Source organism: Geotrypetes seraphini, chromosome 2, assembly GCF_902459505.1.
Source record: "Geotrypetes seraphini chromosome 2, aGeoSer1.1, whole genome shotgun sequence".
Classification (NCBI taxonomy): domain Eukaryota; kingdom Metazoa; phylum Chordata; class Amphibia; order Gymnophiona; family Dermophiidae; genus Geotrypetes; species Geotrypetes seraphini.
The window spans coordinates 180282088-180306229 of NC_047085.1; the positions used below are offsets into that span (position 1 = coordinate 180282088).

Genomic DNA, 24142 nt, shown 5'->3' on the forward strand with positions numbered 1-24142 from the left:
CATATCATAGCACCCCCACCTGGCTACTGCCAGTGCCATTCTATAATATGTGTCAGCAACACTTACCTTTAACAGCAAACTGCTGGTCCAACGTTGGCTTTTTAGACTACAACTGCCCGACGCTCCACTTTTGCATGAGCGTTTCAGTCAACAGACCTTCATTGGGGGAGGTTGTGGTTGCTGCAGTTCCTATAACAGAACTTATCTCTTCAAACATGCGAATTGCTGCTCATGTTCTATGACACTTTTTATCATAGAACATGAGCAGCGATTCGCATGTTTGAAGAGATAAGTTCTGTTATAGGAACTGCAGCAACCACAACCTCCACCGATGAAGATCTGTTGACTGAAACACTCATGCAAAAGTGGAGGAGAGTCGGGCAGTTGTAGTCTAAAAAGTCAATGTTGGATCGGCAGTTTGCTGTTAAAGATAAGTGTTGCTGACATATATCAAAGATTTTTAAGTTATACAATCAATTGGTAATTAAATTTATGAATTATGATATTGCACAATATTAATTTAGAAGAATTCCTATTAATTTATTACATTTTAATGAAATAAAGGTAGTTATTAATCAATTAAGGGAAGGAGGTCATGGTATAAATGATTATTCAAAACTGAACAGAATGCAGCATGGGCTAACATATGGGAGGTCCTTTGCACTGAAATCTGTCTACATCATATGATATACCACCCTCCTAGTTTATCATTTGAGGGTTTAGTGACTGATTAAAGGTTTTGTAAAAATAATAAAAAAATAGTAGTTTAATTTGATCACAAAAGGTAAAATGAGTTTTAAGGTACATTTTGTACCAATCTTAAATAATGGAAAGTAAATGAAACAATATCCTACAGACCTGTATACTAAAGTTATTCTAGTTTGAGTAGGATTTTTTTTAGAAAGGATCCGTGCTTTCTGTTTTTGAGTCTCAAAACCCAAAGAGTAGCAAAATTCCATAATACCAATCTAGAGCAAGCAGTGACTTCCCCCCTGTCTTTGTCAATAACAAACTATGAACTTTTCCTTCTTGAACTTTTGCAAGTTTTCTTAAAACCAGCTTCGCTATCCACTCTTACCACAACCTCTGGCAATGCGTTCCAGAGCTTAACTATTATCTGAGTGAAAAAAATTTCCTCCTACGGGTTTTAAAAGTATTTCCCCGTAACTTCATCGAGTGTCCCCTAGTCTTTGTAATTTTTGACAGAGTAAAAAATCAATCCTAAAGAAAATAATGTTGCATCCAGGGCTGGTAGTTCTAGTTGTGCCAGACTTGCTGAGACGTCCATGGTATACAAATCTCATTCATCTACAGAAGGACCGAGGCTTCAGATTTCTGAGTCTCCCAAGGTTGCTCACGAAGGGTCCAATTGCCTTGGATGATCTGGACCGCTTTGATCTTACAGCATGGCACTTGAGCACACACCCTTAATGTGCAGACTATTCAGACATTGTGATTACCATCCTTTTAATATCCATGAAACAGTCAACCTTAGCTGCCTATACGAAGACCTGGAAATGTTTCCAGGTCTGATGTGCACAGAGGAGTTCAGACCCGGTCACCGCCTTGATCTCCATAATGCTAGCATTCCTGTAAGAAGGGCTAAAAAAAAGGCCTGGTGGTTGGCTCTCTGAAAGTTCAGGTAGCAGGTATTTTGTGTTTCTGACTCAAGGTTAACAAAAAAATGTCCTGGCCGCACATCCAGATGTGGCTAGATTCCTGAAAGGAGCGTTACGACTGTGTCCTCCAGAAAGACAGCCTTTTCCTAAGTGGAGTCTTAACCTGGTCCTTCAAGAGCTCACCTGAGCTCCATATAAGCCTCTAGAGCAGGCTTCATTGATGGATCTCAGTCAAAACAGTGTTTTTAGTGGCGATCACTTCAGCTCAGTGTGTGTTTGTGTTATCATGCAGAGAACCCTTTCTCAGAATTTCGGAGTCAGGAGTAGTACTGTGTACAGTACCTTCTTTCTTGCCTAAGGTAGTCTTGTCTTTTCACATCAACCAGGGAGTCCAGATCCAAGAAGAGTGACAAGGTCCTGAGATTGCTGGATGATCGCACAATATTACTGTCTTATCTGGAAATGACAAATGAGTTTCACCTGTCCAATCACCTCTTTGTGCTAGCAGGTGTGGCCCGTAGGGGCCACCCAAAGGTAACCATTTTTTGATGGCCATTTATTCAGCCTATATTGGAAGCGGGAAGTGTCTGCCGGTATCTTTGAAGGCGCATTCCACTAGAGGTATGGCTTCCTCATGGGCATAGTTGAGAGCAGTGTCTCCTGAAGAAATTTGTATAGCAGCTTACATGGTCTTCCCTCCATACTTTTACAAAGATTTACAAGGTAGATATAGTGACCAGATCGGATTCCGCATTTGGATCATCCATACTTTCAGCAGGCTCACCTTTCCTGCCTAGATTCCAGGGACTACTTAGATGCATCCTGAAGGTTCAGGAATGACATGCCTGTTGCACTAGAAGGGAAGTTCTTATTTTTATAAATCTGTCATAACTTGGAGGTCTTCGTCAACTGGAGTATTTGTATTTTATATTTACATTAGAGGCTCTGGCAGAGACCCGTTTACAAAGTATGTATTTTTACCAATTAATATTTCCAAATTAATAAAGTGTCTTTGCTTATTTGTAAATGGGTCTCTACCAGAGCCTTTAATTACCGTATTTTCACGCATATAACGCGCGCGTTATACGCGTTTTTACCTACCGCGCATACCCCTCGCGCGTTATATGCGTGAGCGCGGTATACCAAAGTTTTAAAACATAGTTCCCACCCCGCCCGACGCCCGATTCACCCCCCCCAGCAGGACCGCTCGCACCCCCACCCCGAACGACCGCTCGCACGCGCTCCCATCCGCACCCGCATCCACGATCGGAGCAAGAGGGAGCCCAAGCCCTCTTGCCCGGCCGACTCCCCGACGTCCGATACATCCCCCCCCCCCCGGCAGGACCACTCGCACCCCCACCCCGAACGACCGCTCGCACGCGCTCCCACCCACACCCGCATCCACGATCGGAGCAAGAGGGAGCCCAAGCCCTCTTGCCCGGCCGACTCCCCGACGTCCGATACATCCCCCCCCCCCCGGCAGGACCACTCGCACCCCCACCCCGAACGACCGCCGACTTCACGACAATATCGGGCCAGAAGGGAGCCCAAACCCTCCTGGCCACGGCGACCCCCTAACCCCACCCCGCACTACATTACGGGCAGGAGGGATCCCAGGCCCTCCTGCCCTCGACGCAAACCCCCCTCCCCCCCAAGAACCTCCGACCGCCTCCCAGCCGACCCGCGATCCCCCTGGCGACCCCCACGACCCCCCCACCCCCCTTCCCCGTACCTTTGGTAGTTGGGCCAGAAGGGAGCCCAAACCCTCCTGGCCACGGCGACCCCCTAACCCCACCCCGCACTACATTACGGGCAGGAGGGATCCCAGGCCCTCCTGCCCTCGACGCAAACCCCCCCCCCCCCCAAGAACCTCCGACCGCCCCCCAGCCGACCCGCGATCCCCCTGGCGACCCCCACGACCCCCCCACCCCCCTTCCCCGTACCTTTAGTAGTTGGCCGGACAGACGGGAGCCAAACCCGCCTGTCCGGCAGGCAGCCAACGAAGGAATGAGGCCGGATTGGCCCATCCGTCCTAAAGCTCCGCCTACTGGTGGGACCTAAGGCGCGTGGGCCAATCAGAATAGGCCCTGGAGCCTTAGGTCCCACCTGGGGGCGCGGCCTGAGGCACATGGGCCCAACCCGACCATGTGCCTCAGGCCGCGCCCCCAGGTGGGACCTAAGGCTCCAGGGCCTATTCTGATTGGCCCACGCGCCTTAGGTCCCACCAGTAGGCGGAGCTTTAGGATGGATGGGCCAATCCGGCCTCATTCCTTCGTTGGCTGCCTGCCGGACAGGCGGGTTTGGCTCCCGTCTGTCCGGCCAACTACTAAAGGTACGGGGAAGGGGGGTGGGGGGGTCGTGGGGGTCGCCAGGGGGATCGCGGGTCGGCTGGGGGGCGGTCGGAGGTTCTTGGGGGGGAGGGGGGTTTGCGTCGAGGGCAGGAGGGCCTGGGATCCCTCCTGCCCGTAATGTAGTGCGGGGTGGGGTTAGGGGGTCGCCGTGGCCAGGAGGGTTTGGGCTCCCTTCTGGCCCAACTACCAAAGGTACGGGGAAGGGGGGTGGGGGGGTCGTGGGGGTCGCCAGGGGGATCGCGGGTCGGCTGGGGGGCGGTCGGAGGTTCTTGGGGGGGAGGGGGGTTTGCGTCGAGGGCAGGAGGGCCTGGGATCCCTCCTGCCCGTAATGTAGTGCGGGGTGGGGTTAGGGGGTCGCCGTGGCCAGGAGGATTTGGGCTCCCTCCTGGCCCGATATTGTTGGTGAGTCGGCGGTCCTTCGGGGGGGGGGGGGGAGGGATGTATCGGACGTCGGGGGGGGGGCATCAGGCTTTCAGGATGGGGACAGACCTTCAAGGGGGGACAGTGCACGGAAGTCAGGGGGGGTGAACGGAGAGTCGGGACAGCGCACGGAAAGTCAGGGCGGGCGAAAGGAGCGTCGGGCAGCATGCGCGGTATACCCGTGAGCGCGGTATATCAAAGTTTTTGTGCAAATCATCGTGATTTCTGCGCGCTATATCCGTGTGCGCGTTTTATACGGGTGCGTGTTATTTGCGTGAAAATACGGTAAATAGCATAATTAAATGAAATAACTACTTCTGAAGTTTATAGGGATGGGCAGGACAGATTCAATTCCAGCAGGGACGGGTTTGATTGCATTGAGGACGGGCTTGATTTCTGTCCCTGCGCAACTCTCTATTCCAGCCCAGTCCCATCCCTCCATTCCTTAGTTCCACTTTTTGTTTACAAATTAAGTTTGATGAAGTTCACTAATCAAGAAGAGATTTTTTTGTGTGTGTTTTTTAACATGCAATCTGATAGCTATATAAAAGGAGTATCTCTGTATGAAGAATAAAATGCTTCAGATTTATGTTGCTGTGTTATGAATAAACAACCTTTGCTGCCAGAATTATCTATATTTTAGAAATGTGAAAATATTTGGGGGGGTTTTCAACTCTGTTCTTCATACTGAATATACTTTTATCTATTTTTAGTTTACGCGTAAACTTGGACATGGGCAAAGCTGCTTATGGATGGATGATTATGAAGGATGAAAATATTCCTGGAACAGTTGTGCGAACTAGCACTATACCAGAGGAGCTAGGTCGTTTGGTATATTTGCTGACAGATAAAACAGGTATATATATATTATCTAGCTGATGCCCCGGCGTTGCACGGGTATTTAATTATAGCAATAACACTGTAAATGGATTCAAATAAAGATACTTTATAGTGGTGAATGAAATTATTTTTTTACAGCTTTATAAAAAGTACAATATTCAAATTATAATGTGAAATATTTAACAAAATGAATACAATACAACTAACACAAAACTTGATTATAAACAACATTTTTAGTTTCACCTCCAGGAGCAAGAACATATAAATTCTTGGGTGAACCCACCCTTGAGCAAGCAACATAGAGTTGTCCATGGGAAAAACAGGGGGATCTTAAATCCACTCCACAGTATGTAATAGTCTGTCCCTGTGATTTGTTGATTGTGATAGAGAATGCAAGTCTCACTGGAATTTGCAATCTCTTAAACTGAAAAGGAAGATCTGTTGGAATAAGTGGTATCCGCGGGATAAATACAGTTTCACCTTGTCCCTTTCCGGTTAAGATAGTTGCTTCAGTTACATTGGCCAGTAACCTCTTTACACAAAGCCTTGTGCCATTGCAAAGTTTTGGTGGGTCAAGGTTGCGAAGTAAAATAACTGGAGATCCCACTTTAAGTAAAAGACGATGTGGTGGTAATCCAGCTGGATCAAGTGAGTTTAGGAATTCTGTTGGGAAATTGATGACCTCATCAGCATCTACTACTGTATCAATAGACTTGTATTCTGTGACTGCGCCTGGTAACATGGCAAGTATTTGATTGTTTATTCCATGGACATCTTCATTTTTAGCAGCAAGAATGGCCCTCTCTCGCAACCAGTTAAAGATACATCAGTGAGCAAATATATTGTACTTGGAGAATATACAACAAAATTAATACGAACAAAAGTTTCAGTATTGATTTAAACAACTCAATATGTGGAAACTCAGGTTGAAAAGAAACTCCATGCAATTTTTTCCCGGTTCAGAATGGAACCTGTGTTCCTAGTTCAGCATATGTAAGTACTCATGTAATGTAATAACATTATGAACTGGGGTGCATGAAGGAAACAGTTACATACACAGTTAGAACATACAAACTCTATATGTATGGTGTCCGTGGTAGAATAGAAACGATGTCCCTAGCTATAGTGTCATAGAAAGTGTTTTATAGTTGGAATTACAGTGAGAATGGCAGCTTTTTACATTTTTTCCATTGACATGAATGGGTGAAATCTGATTTTCAGTTTGTAGCTCCGCCCACATGTGCTGGTGGGCCGCGAGTCCCCCAGAACATATCACCCCAGGTAGTGAGGGATCTGCATACCAAGTTTCGTTCAAAGCGGTCAAGCCGTTTTTGAATTACTGTGAGAATGGCAGCTTTTTACATTTTTTCCATTGACATGAATGGGTGAAATGTGATTTTCTGTTTGTAGCTCCGCCCACGTGTGCAGGTGGGCCGCTAGACCCCCAGAACATATCACCCCAGGTAGTGAGGGATCTGCATACCAAGTTTCGTTCAAATCGGTCAAGCCGTTTTTGAATTACTGTGAGAATGGCAGCTTTTTACATTTTTTCCATTGGCATGAATGGGTGAAATATGATTTTCTGTTTGTAGCTCCGCCCACGTGTGCAGGTGGGCCGCGAGATCCCCAGAACATATCACCCCAGGTAGTGAGGGATCTGCATACCAAGTTTCGTTCAAATCGGTCAAGCCGTGTTTGCGTGATCGCGGCACATACACACACACACACATACACACACACACATACATACATACACACATACATACCTCCGATTTTATATATATAGAAGATTAGTTTTTTTCAGGAGGTAGTTCGTTGAAATTATCCTCAGTCCCTGAAATGAGACAACCAAGTGGCATTCTTACAGAAGTAGTTTGTGCAAAGAGCAGCACTAAAAATAGTGGTGACCAGACCTGAATTGTATTCTCAAAGCTATAAGAGTATATGGAACGAAGTGGAGGAAAGCAAGAAAAAACTAAAAGCCATAATTCTTGATGATATGTTTTAGTTGTTTCGGGTGGGAGCTGTAAGTGATAAGAAGGAACACCACTTTTCAGTTACATGAGGGACATATAAACTACATTATACCATGAACCTACTGACTGCCATACATGTCTTTAGTCTTTCAGCTTCTAGTCATCACCTACCATAAAGCCCATTGCCTATAGGCAAGCCCCTACAGTACATTTGTTCTGACCCTTCTGAAAGACACTCCATTAGGGGCTTGGCTGTAGACATCATGACCATTTTGAAAAAAGAAAATAACAAAATACGGTGGTAGTCATCTATAACTCGGAGCTAAATCCACTAAAACATGTCACCCTCACACAGACTTTGGGTGCTAGTCCTATTCTGACATACCAACAGCCCTTTAAGCTCAAATTGATATGCAATAGCTACCACCAACTGATGAAAAACAATATTCATCCAAGGACTAGACCCTGCCGGAAATCCAGATGCCAGCTCTGTCCCCACATTCACCCTGGTTACGCTATCACAAGACCCAACAACATCCAGGAGTCATTTATCTGGTCTTCCTTCAAAGAAGTATGTGCCATCATCTGCCAGCAGTGTCCTTCTGCTGTCTATATAGGACAGACAGGTCAGTGCTTAAGAAAAAGCATAAAATGACACAAATCTAATGTTAGAAATGGCAACATTGAAAAATCAGTCGGGGAAAATTTTAGCCTTCCAGGACACACTATAACTGACCTTAAAGTTGTTATACTCTTACAAAGGAATTTCAAAAGGAAATTCCTTTGTATGCTGTTGAGTTGGAACTCATTGAAAAGGTTGGCATCATTATTCTAGGCCTAAACGCTTTTTCTAATTGCTTCATATTGGAAAGTTTTATATGATGGAATAACTAAATCAGAATGACCTGCAGAGTGCAATTGCTTAGCAGGTACATAAGGCACAAGACAGTTCTGCAGGTATACAGGTGAAAGTTGATTTAAACTTAAATACATCATCAGTAACAATTTGTATTTAACCCAATATTCCACAGTCAGCCAATACATTGAAATAAGATATGACATACTAAATCTTTGGATCTCATTTAGTACAAATGAACTATTGAATTCTGAGCAATCTGCAGGGCTCGGAACAAGATAATGGAATGCCCCAAAATACAATGTTACAATAATCGAAACTATAAGGACAATAGCTTGTACCACCTGTTTAAATTCAAACTTGGATAAATACATTTATAACTTACTGAGCATTCGCAACTTAAAATAAACCTTTCTAATTACATGAGAACAAAAGGTTGCTTAATGTCTTTGTCATCTAAAGCAGTGTTTCTCAACTTCTTCAAGCCAAGTACCCCCTAAGTCTAACAAATATCAACCGAGTACCGCTGCCTAAGCCCCACCCAAGCTCTGCCCTGGCCTGCCCAAGCTCCACCCCAGACCCCACCCCCATAATAATAGTACTAATTATAATGCAATTTCTTCCATTTGTTTTTCATATACACACAATATAATCTTATTAATAATACACAATGGTAACCACAAAATTAAAAAAAAACCCACAAAGCACACTGTAAGCAGAGAAAATGTTAATTATAATTTTATTTCTCTTTTTTTTTTCAAACAGGTCAAGGCAGATGACTTTAAAATATGCAATATAACCTCAGGAACAGCTATAAAAAATAGACAAATATAGTGCAAAATATATACAGCAGATAAAAATTCTCAAAACTGGCACATTTTGATCACTAAATTGAAAATAAAATCATTTTCCCTACCTTTGTTGTCTGGTAATTTTATTAGTCTGTGGTTGCACTTCTTTCTGAATGTGCATCCAATATTTCTTTCTTTCTGCCTCCTGAATGCTTCCTCTCCTCCGGATCTCATTTCCTTCCCCAACCAACATCTCTCTCCATCCTCCATGAGTCCAACTTTTCTTCTTCTCTCCTCCACTCCCCATTGGCGACATGTCCCTCTCTCTCTCTCTCTTACTGTCCTTCTCTCATTCCCTCCCTTGCTACAAATGGAGTGGGGAGAGAGAGAGATCCAGGGTGCATCTCTCCCACCCCTTCTACTGCCACATCCAACATTTCTCCCTCTCTCATCCCCCGGATCATGTGCAGCATCTTTCACCACTGCCCATCAGCCCTATTCCCAACATTTCTCCTTCTATCATCCCTTTCCAGCACATGCCACATCTCTTCCTCCATTCCCTCTCCCACTATGTCCACCATTCCTCCCTTTCAATCTGTCCTACTGTTCCCCTCTCCACCACCATATCCAACATTTCTCCCTCTCATCCTTCTCTTCCCCTTGCATCTTTACCTCACTCTTCCTTCTCTCTATGCCCAACAATTTTCCTCTTTATTCCTTTCCCCATGTGTGCCATCTCTCTCTCTCTCTCTCTCTCATTCACACACTCATGCCCAGGGCAGGATTAATTTGTCGAGGGCCCCTAGGCACACAAGTCAACTGGGCCCCTGCCCCTCCTACCCAAACCCACCCCCTCCCCATTTATTTACCCATTTTCTTATTTACTTCTTTATTTCCACTTTATTTCTTTTATTTTAAAATTCACAACAAAGACTACCATACCAGTGCCAGTGTAGTTTTTCTTCTATGCAACCTCCAAACATCTCTGAACAAATCCCTCCTTCCTTCCTAGAGGAAGAGATCTTCAGCTGGCAGGGCTTTGGGAAGCCCACCAATTTATATTTTGCATTTGGTTAGGAGGCATGGGGCATAGCAGGAAGACAATTTAGTGCCCGTCATTTTATTGGACTAATACATTTCTCAATTAGCTTTCAGAGGTTAAAACCTCTTTCTTCAGGTCAGTAAACTATACTGCTGTTACAGTATCCCTGTCCTGGCCTGAGGAAAGGAGTTATGGTCTCTGAATTAGTAAAAAAATGTATTAAAATTAGTCCAATAAACAGGATCACCTTATTTCTATTTTCTATTAATAAACAATTATCAACACCGCTACAATAATACTTTATCTTAAAGCAAAAAGAAATAAATAAAACAAATAGAATTTTTTTTCTACCTTTGTTGTCTGATTTCTGCTTTCCTCATCTTCTCATCATTCTCTTCTTTCCATCCACTGTCTGCCCTTTCTCTGCCTCTTCCATATGGCATTTGCTCTCTTTCTATGCCTCTTCCAGAAACTGTATGCATTTCCTTTATCTCTCCCTCTCCCCCACATTGGTGTGGCATCCATCTACTTCTCTCCGCCCCCTCCCCCTTCATGGTGTGGCATCTGTCTTCTTCTCTTCCATCTCTCCCTCCCTCCCAGCACATTTTAGCATCTCTCTCTCCTCCTTTCCTCTCCTCAGATATGCTATCTGTCTCCTCCCCTTCCCCCTGTTCTGGCATCTCTCTCTCCAATCCCTTCCTCCTGTTCTTCCTTCTCAATTTATTTTCTGCCTCTGAGGACTGAATAGTAAGAGAGAATTTAGACGATTTCCCTCTTTCATTGTGTCTACCTATAGCTTGCCACCTCTTTCTCTCACCCCTTCCAGTATTCCTCTTTCCCCAATCCAGCACGTGCCCTTTTTTCTTTCTCCTCCGCACTTCCTTCCAGCATCTGCTCCCCTCTCTCCCCCAAGTTTCATCTACTGTTCACTCTCTGTATCTCCCCTTCCATCCACTGCCCTCTCTGCCCTTTCCATCCAGTGTTTGCCCTCTCTCTCTCTCTTCCAAATGGCATCTTCTGTCTTTCTATGTTCCTTCAATAAACTGTCACCCCCTCTCCATTTTTCTGTCTCCACCCCTTCCCCTATGCTCTGGCATCTCTCTCTTCTCCATTCCTTCCTACTCAACCCCATGGCCTGGCATCTCTTACCTTTCTTTCTCTTTTATCTCTCCCTCCACCCTCCATTAGCTGGCATTTTCTCTCCATCCTTCCCTTCTCTCTCATTCCATGGTCTGATATCTCTTTTCCTTCCTTTCCCTCCCATGATCTTGGAATCTCTCTTCCTTCTCCCTCCTTCCCTCTCTCTCCCCAATTGGGTGCATCAGCATTTCTCTCCCCTCCCCCCCAATCTGTCATAGTCCTTGCACTACACAATGAATTGCTTCAACGGTAATCTTGGACAGAAACACAAGGCCAAATGTTCTCCAAGCACAAGTCTTGCAACAGGAAAAACTCGGAGGACCTTTTCTGCACAGCGCATTCCTTGGTGCAATGTAGCACAAGGCATTCATCGCTAGGCATCTGCTGGCGGTCCACGAGCAATTAGAGCCTTCTCCGGCTCTGGGGAGCAAAGCGAGCGAGAGAGGAAGGAGAGGAGAAAGAGTGGGGAGAGCGGCACTCACCCATTTATTTTCAGCGGCGTTCTCCTCGGGGGCAGACACGGTGAGGAAAGTCGACGGCTCAAAGCGGGGCTCCTTCAACTGTTCGAGGGAGATGCGCGGGACGCATCTGATCCTGCAGCTGCCAAAAGTGTCTCGCGCTCGGGGGCCGGAGCGTGCCAGTGTTAGAGCAAACTGAACTGAGGCCGCGGGGCTCTAACGTTGCATGTGCTGGCTTCCCTTCTTCGCCAAACCAGGGATGATATTACTTCCTGTTTCAGAGAAAGGAAGCCGGCGCCCACAGCGTTAGAGCCCCACAACCTGAGCTCAGTTCGCTTGTAAGGGAAGGGAGGGAGGGAAGCTGACCTCACCAGGCAGTCAGGGGCCCTCTGCCTGTTTGCTCCTCCCCTAAAGTTGGCCCTGGCCCCCCCCTGATATTTTTGGGCCTTAGGCACGTGCCTACTGGGCCTACCCTTTAATCCGGCCCTTCTCATGCCCAACAATTTCCCTTTCTATTCTCTCCTTCCCTTCTGTGTTCCAAGTTCATGCCCTTTCCTTCCTCCATCCACATGTATTTTTCCCCTCTTCCTTTTCCTTTACAGCCATGTGCATCTCCTCTATATATTTCCTTCCATTCTACTTTATCTGTGTGCACCTCCTTCTTCTCTTTTTTTTCCTCTTCATCCATGTGCACATCTTACCTGTCTATTCCGTTCCCCTTCCCTCTTCTCCATTCATGTGCATTTCCTCCTCTTTCTTCCCTTCCTCTCCATCCCATAAGAAGCATATCTCTCCTCCCCTTTTCCTCCATCCATGTCCAGCATTTCTTCATATCCAGCCAACCAGCCAGTCTTACCAACTCTCTCCATTTCCCCACATTGCTCAGTCTAACATTGCTCCTTCTCCTACCCTCCCCAGCAAGTCCAGCATTTCACCTCTTATAACTTTCCTCCTACCACTGCCTCCCTACCACTACCTGATCCAGAATCTGGAGTCCAACAGCGCCCAGCACCAACACTAACTTCAACGAAGAGCCTTCACTTACACGCGCTTAGGAAGGCCCTGTCTGCTCCAGTCACTTTGACATGTTTGCATCAGAGGGGCAGTACCAACAAGGCCTCACGAGCGGATAGACTCATCAAAGGCTCTGCATCAGTTAAGCTGGCACCAGTGACGGGCCTTGTATAGACTCTGGACTCCCTGACAGGCAGCGGGAGGGTGGAAGAAGACAAGGGCTCTTTGTCGCTGGAGTTAGCTTGGTGTTGGTCGGACTGTGGTGCCACCCAAGCTGACCCAGAAGGCTTCCCTCCGAGTCAGCTCTGAAATTGGAGGGCAGCCATCTGGGTCAGTTTCAGATTGAGGGGTGGCATGCTGCTGGAGGAAGGGGGGTAAGAGACCCGAGCTGCGTACCCCCCACAAGCGGCTTGCAAACTCTATACCGTGTATTGAGAAACACTGATCTAAAGCAGTCACCAATACATCAAGGGTCACCAAGTCACCAAGGGTTAGATGCGCTAAAGTGGATTGGTAAGCCTTTGTGGGTCTGCTCCAATCCGATTTTTAGCTGATTCAAAAGGAGCTGTTGATGCACTAAAAAGTTTGCATGTAAATGATTCTCATGGAGGTTCATCGTAATCCCCGTCTCTCTCGTCCGATTGATCGCTGTGAGAGTGACTCACACATGTACAGAGCCGGCAGGGGGAACCCTGAGAGCAGCCTCCAGCTGTTTGGGACAGGAAACTTAACGGGCACAGATGCTGTGCATGTTACATATGCATAGTATCTGCCATGCCAGCCCCCCTGAATGAGAAAAAAATGGCTGGACGGATGCCCACTCCCTCCTGTCATGCCGACCACCTCTTCCCCCCCCCCACCCCAGCAGCAATGAAATGGCATGAGGGATGCCTACTCCCTCCTGCCAAAGAAGGCCCACCCATGTGCCAGGCACCCCTCCAAACATCTCCTACCCTTCCCCCACAAAACAAAAGCAGGAGGGATGCTCACTCCCTCCTGCCACCAGAGTTCCCCTGAATCCTTCCCCCATCACCCCGGTACCTTTCAAGGAAGTTGGGATCAGGAGAGATGCTCATTCACCACTCCTCCAAGGCCCACCTGTCCAAAATGCTGGGAGATTAAAATGTTCTGAATTCTTTTTTTCATCTGGTTTGATTTTATGCTAATGGTTTATGGATTTTTCATTAATAAATTTAAAATATTGGACATAGTAGATGATGGCAGATAAAGACCCAAATGGTCCATCTAGTCTGCCCAACCTGATTCAATCTAAAAATTTGTTGGTTTTTTTTTTTTTTTTCTTCTTCTCTTTAGCTATTTCTGGGCAAGAATCTAAAGCTCTGCCCGGTACTGTTCTTAGGTTCCAACTACTGAAGTCTCCATCAAAACTCACTCCAGTCCATCTATACCAGGGGTAGCAAAGTCCCTCCTCGAAGGCCGCAATCCAGCCGGGCCTCCAGGATTTCCCCAATGAACATGCATGAGAACTATTAGCATACAATGAAAGCAGTGCATTTAAATAGATCTCACGCACTCATTGGAGAAATCTCGAAAACCCGCCTTATTTAGACCTTGTGTCTGGCGCTTGTCAACTATGAGATCTTGCTCGGGGCTAAATCTTGCTCTTAGTAGTGAGCTTTGCCTGTACTGATGTCCCATTATTATTGTCTTAGATACTTTTTCTAGTATTTATTTGAGTTTTACATTCTGGCATATTCTCACCAGGCGAAAAAAAAGTTTGTTGACAATTGTGTTTTGGATTGTATTTGTATTCTTGGCAAATCTTTTGGGTTCTTTTTTTTTTAAGCCTATTTTGTGGTAAATTCAGGTTACCCATGTTTCCTCTTCTATATTGAAGTAAGAGTGTAACAGAGTTCAATGACACAGGGTCATTCTTTTGGTTTTCCTGTCACCTTCTTAAATACTCCTGTTTTTTATGGCACTTATACTGGAACAAACTCCCACTGCAGATTGTTGAAGCCAGCAGCGTGAAGGATTTTAAGAGTAAATGGGATGCTCACGTGGGATCTTTAAGGGAGTAAATTCGGGAGCGAATACTTTGGAGTGGGCTATAGCCCTTTTCTGCCACTATGTTTCTATGTTTCTTATACTAGGAGTAATAAATTTGATTTTAGCACTTTTCTTCAATGATTCAACTTATATGGGAGCCTCAATCAGGTAACTTAATTGATGAAGCAATCATTTATTGACCCCCACATTGTGGTCAAGTGATTAGCACTGAGCTCTAAAAGGATGTATGGCCTTGAGAAAAATTGGTTGTGAAACATGTTGGCTAAGTTATTCCATCTATGAAGACCACGTTTGAGATAAGTTAAACTATTTATAGTTATTTAATTAAATTATTACCAGAGCATTATGATCCAATGAGGATTTAGCACATAAAGCTTGGGACTATGAATTTATAGGAGTCCGAGGTGGTGTTTCTGAGGATCACCATTGAATTGACTGGAAAATTAGCGAATGTGAGACATTGGTGAATCAATAAATGATTGCTTCATCAATTAAGTTACTTATACTAGGGGGCCACATCTATCATGGCTCATTTCTCCATTCCTTATTTTGATAACAATTTTATATATTTTGTTCCCAAGTTTCTAACGAGCCATTATCAGAGGATAGTAGTTTTTAAAAGTTCACCTGCTTTTCTACTAGAAATACAGTATATTTTCATGGGTTTAGATCCCATTTTTAGTGTTATTCTATCCTTACTGAGCTCCTCTTGAAGATACTTAAAAAGAACAAAAGCAATCAAGAACATTAAACCAACTTTTGGTTGTTAAAAAATATTAAAAAATCCCTTCACACTTTCCTTGTTTAATCTTTGAGGGGATTTCATGCTTACTGGCATATTATTTTGATAATATACATCCTCTAGCTCAGGGGGCCCAGACTTTTTGGGCTTGTGAGCTACTTTTAAAATGACCAAGTCAAAATGATCTACCAGCAGAGAAAATGTTAATTATCATTTATATTCCGAGGTTTTTTTCAAAGAGGTCAAGGCAGATGACTTTATGCAATGTAACAGTTATACAAAAATAGATAAATATACCCCCTCCCTTTTTACTAAACCGCAATAGCGTTTTTTAGCGCAGGGAGCTACGCTGAATGCCCCGCGCTGCTCTCAACGCTCATAGGCTCCCTACGCTAAAAACCGCTATTGCGGTTTAGTAAAAGGAGGCCTTAGTACAAAATATATAAATTCTCAAAATAGACACATTTTGATCAATAAATTGAAAATAAAATCATTTTTCCTACCTTTGTTGTCTGGTGATTGCATGAGTCTCTGGTTGCACTTTCTTCTTCTGCCTGTGCATCCAATATGTCTTCCCTTCTTTCAGCCTGCTGTATGCTTCCAGACATCATTCCCTCCACCAACTTTTTCTTCCACTCTCCCTGCCTCCCTCCCCTTTCTTTCTTTCTGTCTCCCTACCCCCCTTTCTTTCTGTCTTCCTGTCCCCCCTTTCTTTCTGTCTGTCTTTGTCTCTCCTTTCCCCCTTTCTTTTGTCTCCCTGCTCCCCCTTCTTTCTGTCTCCCTGCCTGCTCCCAAGCCACTGCTGCCGCCATTGGGGAACAGGCCTCCAAACCGTCGCCACCATCAGGGCACAGACCTCCAAATCACCACCTCCCCTCCTTCCCCTAGGAGCCACAAACACTACCTGTCACAAACTGCTGCACGGAACGGGAGTTTTCTGCATGTGTTTCCAAGGACGAGTGCTTTCCCACCCGACATAGGGCGCGCGCCTCCTCAACGTCTCCTCAGTTCTAAGTTTTCCATGGAGCTGAGAAGCACTTGTTTCAAGGCTCTGTGTGAGAGTTAGTTCTACTCATGCCTTCTCTCACCGCAGCTCATGTATTTCTATACAAGGTCGCTGTGTTATCTGCGCATTTGATTTTTTTTTTTTTTTTTTTAGTTTTGTTTGTTTTTTCAATCATGTCACGGCAGGGCCTACTCCATGGCCTCAGCCTGCGGGCTTCGATTTTGCTGTGGCCGTGTTTCATTCCATGTTCAGTGTTCTAGAAGTGTAGCAGGTGTCAGCGCACAATTTCCATCACTGACCCACATAAGTGGTGTGTAGTGTTTAGGACCTGACTATTGTCCTGAGTCGTGTGCCCGCTGTGCTACACTTCAAAATCGAGTCCTTAAACGTCAAGTTCCGATTGAGAAAATCTTCAGGGGAATGGTTCTGTCTTCAACTAAAACCTCGACCCCGATTCTGGCCCCCAACCTTGACTTCATCGACTTCTATGGGGCCAAAACCTTCGACTTCACTCAAAGCTTCCTCGATGATGAAGACTTTGTCTTCAGGGGAAATCAGCTAAATCTTCTCCTGAGACACCGTTATTCTCAGTGTCTCCGTCAGGCAAGATAGCTAAGCCAACCCCTCCGGACATGCCACCCTTAGAACTGTTGGGTCCGAGGCCACCCAGGAAACGTGTCTCAAAATCGAGGCAACACTCTTCCTCAAGGTCGTCTTCCTTGGAGTCCATAGCCACACCAATTGTACCAGATCCAGTGGTCTCGGTGCCGGCTTTACAGAATATGTTGGAAACTATTCTGCATCAGGAGTTTGGTAACATGCTTGCCAAATTGACTCCTGCCTCAACCCTGCTTCCTGCAGTTCAGCCTGAGCACTCGGCAGTATTACAAGGAGTCAAGTCCTTGAGAGTACCTCAAGATCAATCTACATACTCTAAACAAGGAGTTGAGTCCTTAAGAGTGCCTCGAGATACCTCTGCACAAGGAGCTGAGTCCTTTTCAGTGTCTCGACATTCTCCGACTCTCAGTCCTACCTCTTCACATAAGGCACAGGATGAGGACTCCTCAATATTCATCTTCAAGGCTTGATCCGACTCAATCACGAGACTGTGATTTGAGGCATAGCTCTTCCCCACATCATTTGTCGAAGCATTCATCGAGGCCCAGGTCTTCTTCTCGAGACAGGTCTCAATTATCGAGGCATCGAGACTCTTCAAGACCACCAACTCCTTTGTCAAGGAGATCTGTTGCAGAGCCTCACCATTCTCATAAGTCAAGTTCTTCTCCTGCAAGGTTTTCTTCACATTCCAGAAGTGGGCGTTTGTCTTCATCTTTGCCTATGGATTCAGATCTCAGGTATCAATACTCCAGAGAGGCTTCACCTTCATTTTATTCTGTGAAAGGTACCTCGAGGGGTTCTCATTCACTTCCTCAATGAGGTCATACCTCTTCAGATCCGGTATCCTTTACAAAATTTCTATGTCAAATGAGTAAAGATTTTAACATCACTTTGGAATCTGATTCAAAATACTCTAAGGAGTATTTGGAAGAACTGGGTATGTCTCATCCTCTTAGGGATTCTCTCAAATTACCCATGAATGGCATTCTTTCTCAAACTTTCAAAAAAATCTTGATACACCATATTCCGTTCCCGCTGTGCCAGCAAAGATGGAATCTCAATATAAGATGGTCCATTGTAAGGGATTTGAGAAGTCTCAATTATCCCATCAATCTCTTCTCATGGAGTCTTCTTTAAAAACTAATCCTGCTAAAGTTTATGCCACCGTCCCTCCTGGCCGAGAGAGCAGGACCATGGACAAGTTTGGTCGTCGATTGTATCAAAATTTGATGATGACAAACCGAATTGTGAACTATAACTTTGTTTTTACTTCATATCTGAAGCATTTGGTCAACGCCATGCCTGATGTTTTTTCAAGTATCTTCCTCAACATCGCCTTCCAGAGTTTCAACACATGCATCACACTCTTGGTCAACTTCGCATGCATATGGTTCAAGCTGCATATGATGTGTTTGAAATGTCATCTAGAGTCACTGCGTTCTCAGTGGCTATGCGCTGTCTAACTTGGCTCCGCACCGTAGATATGGACCCGAATCTACAAGATCGACTGGCCAACATCCCATGCCAGGGCAATGAGTTGTTTGATGACTCTCTTGAGGCAGCTACAAAGCGCTTATCTGAGCATGAGAAGTCATTTGCTTCCATAATCAAGCCAAAGCCTTCCATCGCTAAGGGTTATAGGCCTCCTCCATCTTACCAGAGGCGTTTTCCTCAAAAACCAGCACCTTTTTCAAGGCCGCTTCCTAAGAAACAGCAATAGCAGTGGCAGCAAAAACCTCAGACCCCTGTTGCACCCAAGGCCTCTCAGTCTTTTTGACCATCTAACACAGAGCATAACCTCAATCATTCTGCCTCTGTCCTCTCCTCTCCCCTCCCCTCCCCAATGGTGGTTGTCTCCATCATTTTTATCAATGATGGGAACTAATTACATCTGACCTCTGGGTCCTCACAATAATCAGGGAAAGGTTACTCTCTTCACTTCCTTCAGGTTCCACCAGATCTTCTCCCAAGAGAGTATCTTTCCAGTCCGTCATAGACCACTCTTCTTTTTCAGGAAGCTTAAGCTCTGCTTCGTCTCTGTGCCATCGAGGAAGTTCCTCTGGAACAGCAGAGCATGGGGTTTTACTCCCGTTACTTCCTTGCCCCAAAGAAGACGGGGATCTGCGACTTATTTTGGATCTCAGAGCTCTCAACAAATTTCTTGTCAAAGAAAAATTTCAGATGCTGTCTCTAGCATCCTTGTATCCCCTTCTAGATCAGAAAGATTGGTTATGCTCTCTGGATCTCAAAGAGGCTTACACGCATATTCCCATTCATCCAGCCTCTCGCAAATTTCTCAGATTTCGGGTGGGAAATCACCATTTTCAATACAGAGTGCTACCCTTTGGCCTGGCATCATCTCCCAAAGTGTTCACCAAGTGCCTAGTAGTAGTAGCAGCTCTACGAAACCATGGTCTTCAGGTTTTCCCGTATCTGGACAACTGGCTCATCAAAGATGCAACATCTCAGAGGGTTATTGTAGCGACCCAACGGACTATTTGGTTCCTCCAAAGTTTGGGGTTCGAAATCAACTTTCCAAAATCCCAGCTACAGACTCTACAATTCATTGGAGCTGTACTGGACACTTTGCAACTCAGAGCATTCCTTCCTCAACAACGTCAGGATGCTCTCATTCAACTTGTTCAAAAAGTTTCATCGCTCACTTCACTCTCAGCGAGACACATGATGGTTCTCCTAGGTCACATGGCCTCTACTGTTCATGTGACTCCTTTTGCCAGACTTCACCTCAGAATCTCTCAGTGGATCCTGGCATCTCAGTGGGCATAGGCTTTCGACCCACTCTCTCAGCACATTACAGTGACTCCTTCATTGAGACACTCTCTCCACTTGTGGATGCTCTCTTCCAATCTCTCCAGAGGTTTGCTGTTTAAAACGCCCCCTCATCAGAAGGTCCTCACGATATATTCCTCGACCTACGCGTGGGGGGCTCATCTCAATGGTCTCCGTACTCAAGGGCATTGATCCAGCACAAATCGTCAGTGTCACATAAATATGTTGGAACTCAGAGCGATATTCAAGCTCTCAAAGCTTTTCAGCATCTTCTTCACAATCAAATAGTCCTCGTTCGTACAATCAAGTTGACATGTACTATGTCAACAAGCAGGAAAGAACAGGATCTCTTCCCCTTTGCCAGAGGCTCAGAAGATTTGGATTTGGGCAATTCTTCATAATATCTTTCTGAAAGCCATCTACATTCAAGGAGTGAAAAACTTTTTAGCGGACAAATTGAGTTGTCTTCTACAGCCTCACGAATGGACACTCAATTCGTCGCCTCTACATCACATTTTTTCTCAGTAGGGAACTCCTCAAATAGATCTCTTTGTGTATCCCCACAACAACAAGCTGCCTCAGTTTTGCTCCAGGATATACCCTCCTCATCGCCTCAAGGCAGATGCTTTTCTTCTGGAATGGACGAACCAGTTTCTGTATGCATTTCCTCCATTTCTCAAGACACTCATCAAACTCAAACATGAACATGCCACCATGATTCTCATAGCTCCTCGGTGGCCCAGACAACCTTGGCTCTCCCTTCTAATTCAACTCAGCAGCAGGGAGCCACTACTTCTACCAGTTTTTCCATCTCTGTTTACACAGAGTCAGGGGTCTCTACTTCATCCCAACCTGCAGTCTCTGCACCTGACAGCTTGATACCTTTCAATGTAACTGCCAATTTTCAGTTCTCTCAATCTGTCAAAGACATTTTAGAGATTTCCAGGAAGCCTACCACTAGGAAATGTTACAACCAGAAATGGACTAGGTTTTCTGCTTGGTGCACCCTTCATCACAAGGAGCCTCAATCTACTTCCTTGTCTTCAGTTCTAAATTACCTGTTGCATTTATCTCAATCAGGACTCAAATGAACATCCATTAGAGTCCATCTCAGTGCAATTGCTGCTTTCTATCAGCCCATAGAGGGGAAACCTTTATCTGCTCATCTTATCGTTTCCAGATTTATGAAAGAACTTCTCAATGTCAAGCCACCTCTCAAACCACCTCCTATGGTTTGGGATCTCAATGTTGTTCTTGCTCAGTTGATGAAGCCTCCATTTGAACCAATATCTACGGCTCATCTGAAATATCTCACTTGGAAAGTGGTCTTTCTTATTGCTCTCACTGCTCGCAGAGTCAGTGAGCTACAAGCTTTAGTAGTAGACCCACCTTTCACAGTATTCTATCACGACAAGGTGGCCTCCATACTCATCCTAAATTCTTACCAAAAGTAGTTTCAGAATTTCATCTCAATCAATCCATTGTACTTCCAATGTTTTTTTCGAAAGCCTCATTCTCATCCTGGAGAAACAGCTCTTCATATTCTGGACTGCAAGCATTCTTTGGCCTTCTACTTACAAAGGACTAAGCCAAAAAGATATTCTACTCAACTTTTTGTCTCCTTTGATCCAAATAAGTTGGGACATCCAGTTTCAAAGAGAACCATCTCCAACTGGTTGGCTACTTGCATATCTTTCTGCTATGCTCAAGCTGGACTGCATCTAGAGGGTCGAGTCACAGCCCATAAAGTTAGAGCCATGGCGGCATCTGTAGCTTTCCTTAGATCTACTCCTATTGAGGAAATCTGCAAAGCTGCCACTTGGTCCTCGGTTCATACTTTCACCTCTCATTATTGTCTGGATTCTTTTTTCAGACAGGATGGCCACTTTGGCCAGGCAGCATTACAAAATTTATTCTCCTGAATTGCCAACCCTCCTACCATCTCATTCTGGTTAGCTTGGAGGTCACCCATATGTTGAGAATATGCTGCCTGCTTGTCCTGGGATAAAGCACAGTTACTTACCGTAACAGGTATTATCCAAGGACAGCAGGCATATATTCTCACAATCCGCCCACCTCCCCTGGTTGGCTTCTTAGCTGGCTATCTGAACTTAGGAGACGCACACCCTACGTCGGGCGGGAAGGCACATGCGCGGTGTGGCAGTCGCAAACTTTCTACAAGTTGAGAATATCTGCCTGCTGTCCCTGGATAACACCTGTTATGGTAAGTAACAGTGCTTTACTGTAAGTAACTGTGCTTTACAGCCTATGAGGTGAGGGGAGTCCTAAAATCAGGTTTTAAGGATTCCTGTATGTGTCCCCTCCTCAAAAATCCTAAATTCGCTGATTCTTTACTTTAGTAAATCAGTTATTTTAGCGATTTTATGCATGAAAATCTTGACAGTGGCCATCTTGGGTTTTTAGCGATCTTTTAATTCAAAAGTTCCCTGCACTTCCAAAACTCAATTTTTTGCCTCAAAACAGGTTAAGATGGAGACCTTGGGCTCTTATATCCCAGATTCATTCCAGGATTGCACAAACTCTGCCTTAGGAGCGTTCTTGCGTCACATGCCACACTGCATAGACCAGAGAGGTGAGAGAGCCACTGGATTTGACATTAAATTGTTTTTTCTGCTAACTGTGACCTCAGCGAGACGAGTCTTATAGACAAGCCTTTCCTTAAAATTCTCGGAGATTGGGGTCTCCCTTCGCACTGTTCCCTCTTTTCTGCCGAAGGTAGTTTTGGCATTTCCTGTGCATCAGGAAGTCTGCTTACCTGTATTCCAGTCCACCGGTTTTCAGAAACAAGACCGCATTTTGAAGAAGTTGGATGTGAGAAGAGTGCTTCTTCGTTACCAACAAGTTTAGACTCTTTGACAATCTGTTTGTGCTGACTCATTCGACTAAGTGAGGCGCGTCCGCTTCTAAGGCTTTGATTTCCAGATGAATCCATAAGGCCATTTTGTCAGCCTACATTATCTGTGGGAAACAGTCCCCTGATTCTGTTAAGGCGCATTCGACTAGTATAGCTTCATTGTGGGCAGAGGCTAGGGCAGCTTTCCAGTGGAGATTTATATAGCTGCAGCTTGGTCCACTTGACACACATTTGCAAAGTTTTACAGGGTGGATGTTGCGGCAAGAGAGGACTCTGCCTTTGGCTCCTCAGTATTACGGGCTGGCTCAGTCAGCCCACCCTAGATTTCTGGAACTGCTTTTGTACATCCTGCTTGTCCAGAATGACACACAAATTGCACTGGAAAAAGATTTTGTTCTTACCTTGATAATATCTTTTCCAGTAGATAGGTGTGTCATTCTGGACCCCCACCCTGTCCTTCTGTGCCTGCCTACTCTCTTGTTCTGTTTTTCTCCAAGTATGTATCTTGGATGCCAGTCAGCCCTTTGGACCCTGAAGAATGCTATATAATATGTTTTAGCGTCTACAGGGGTACTATCTGAGCTCCTCTGATTCTTCTATTGGCTGTTACTTGTTCATTGATTGTTCAAGTGCTATTATGTTTAAGCAGAACAATTTATTGGGTTGGGAAGTTTCCCATTTTCCCTTACTTCACATAATTTCAATGGAACTCTTGCATGCTTGGGTACTAACTGCAGGTGGCAGTAATAATAATAATAATAATTTATTTTTTTGTATACCGCCATACCCAGGGAATTCTAGGCGGTTCACAACAAATAGATGAATTACATACAGTGCAATTGAAAAAAGAAGAACATAGCAAGGCAATCGAAAGGTCAAAAGTAGAGCTCCTGATGAAGTAGAAGGGTCACAGAAAAAATACAAAGGTGGATTCCTTCTACAAATGTCTTACAGCTATGGGGAGATAACTCGCTTGTCTAGAATGACACACCTATCTACTGGAAAAGATATTATCAAGGTAAGAACATAATCTTTTTCTGAGTCGCATAATTCTTGCCATCCAAAGTACCTGACATAGTAGGACTTCAAGTTTCAAGTGGATGGCCTTGTCCCCATGCCCGCAGATGCTCAAGGCCCAGCCCAGGCAAGAGGCAGGATCTTCGGGCACTGGCACCAGCACATCCTGTGGGTTGGTGCTGCGTGCCAGAGCTAGATGGGGTAAGGGCTTCTATTTGGGTGGGCAGGGGAAGCAGGTCTGCGTGGGGTGGCGTTCACAAGCGGGAGGGGAGCAATGAGAATTGTAAATGGCCATTTACAATTTCTCATTGGAGGAGGGTGAATAGTGTAGCACTACAGGGATTATACTGGGATCAGTACTATTTAATATATTTATACATGAACTGGAAAGCTGAACAATGAGTGAGTGATTAACTTTGTAGATGATAAGAAACTATTCAAACTGGTTAAACATATGCAAACTATGAAAAATTGCAAGAACACCTTAGGAAAGAGGAAAACTTGGCATTCAAATAGCAGATTAACTTTAATGTGCAGACATCCAAATTGTAGTTAC

At 45.0% G+C, this 24142-nt stretch overlaps 1 protein-coding gene across 7 annotated transcripts in view; it reads left to right on the forward strand.

Moving 5' to 3' along the window:
* Window positions 1–24142, forward strand: part of ATP9B (ATPase phospholipid transporting 9B (putative)) — a 668517-nt gene that overhangs the window by 425124 nt on the left and 219251 nt on the right. For all 7 annotated transcript variants that reach the window (XM_033934419.1, XM_033934424.1, XM_033934423.1 and 4 more), the window contains one exon: window positions 5104–5246. In XM_033934419.1, coding sequence (XP_033790310.1) covers window positions 5104–5246 — 143 coding nt within the window. The remainder of the gene's footprint in view (window positions 1–5103; window positions 5247–24142) is intronic.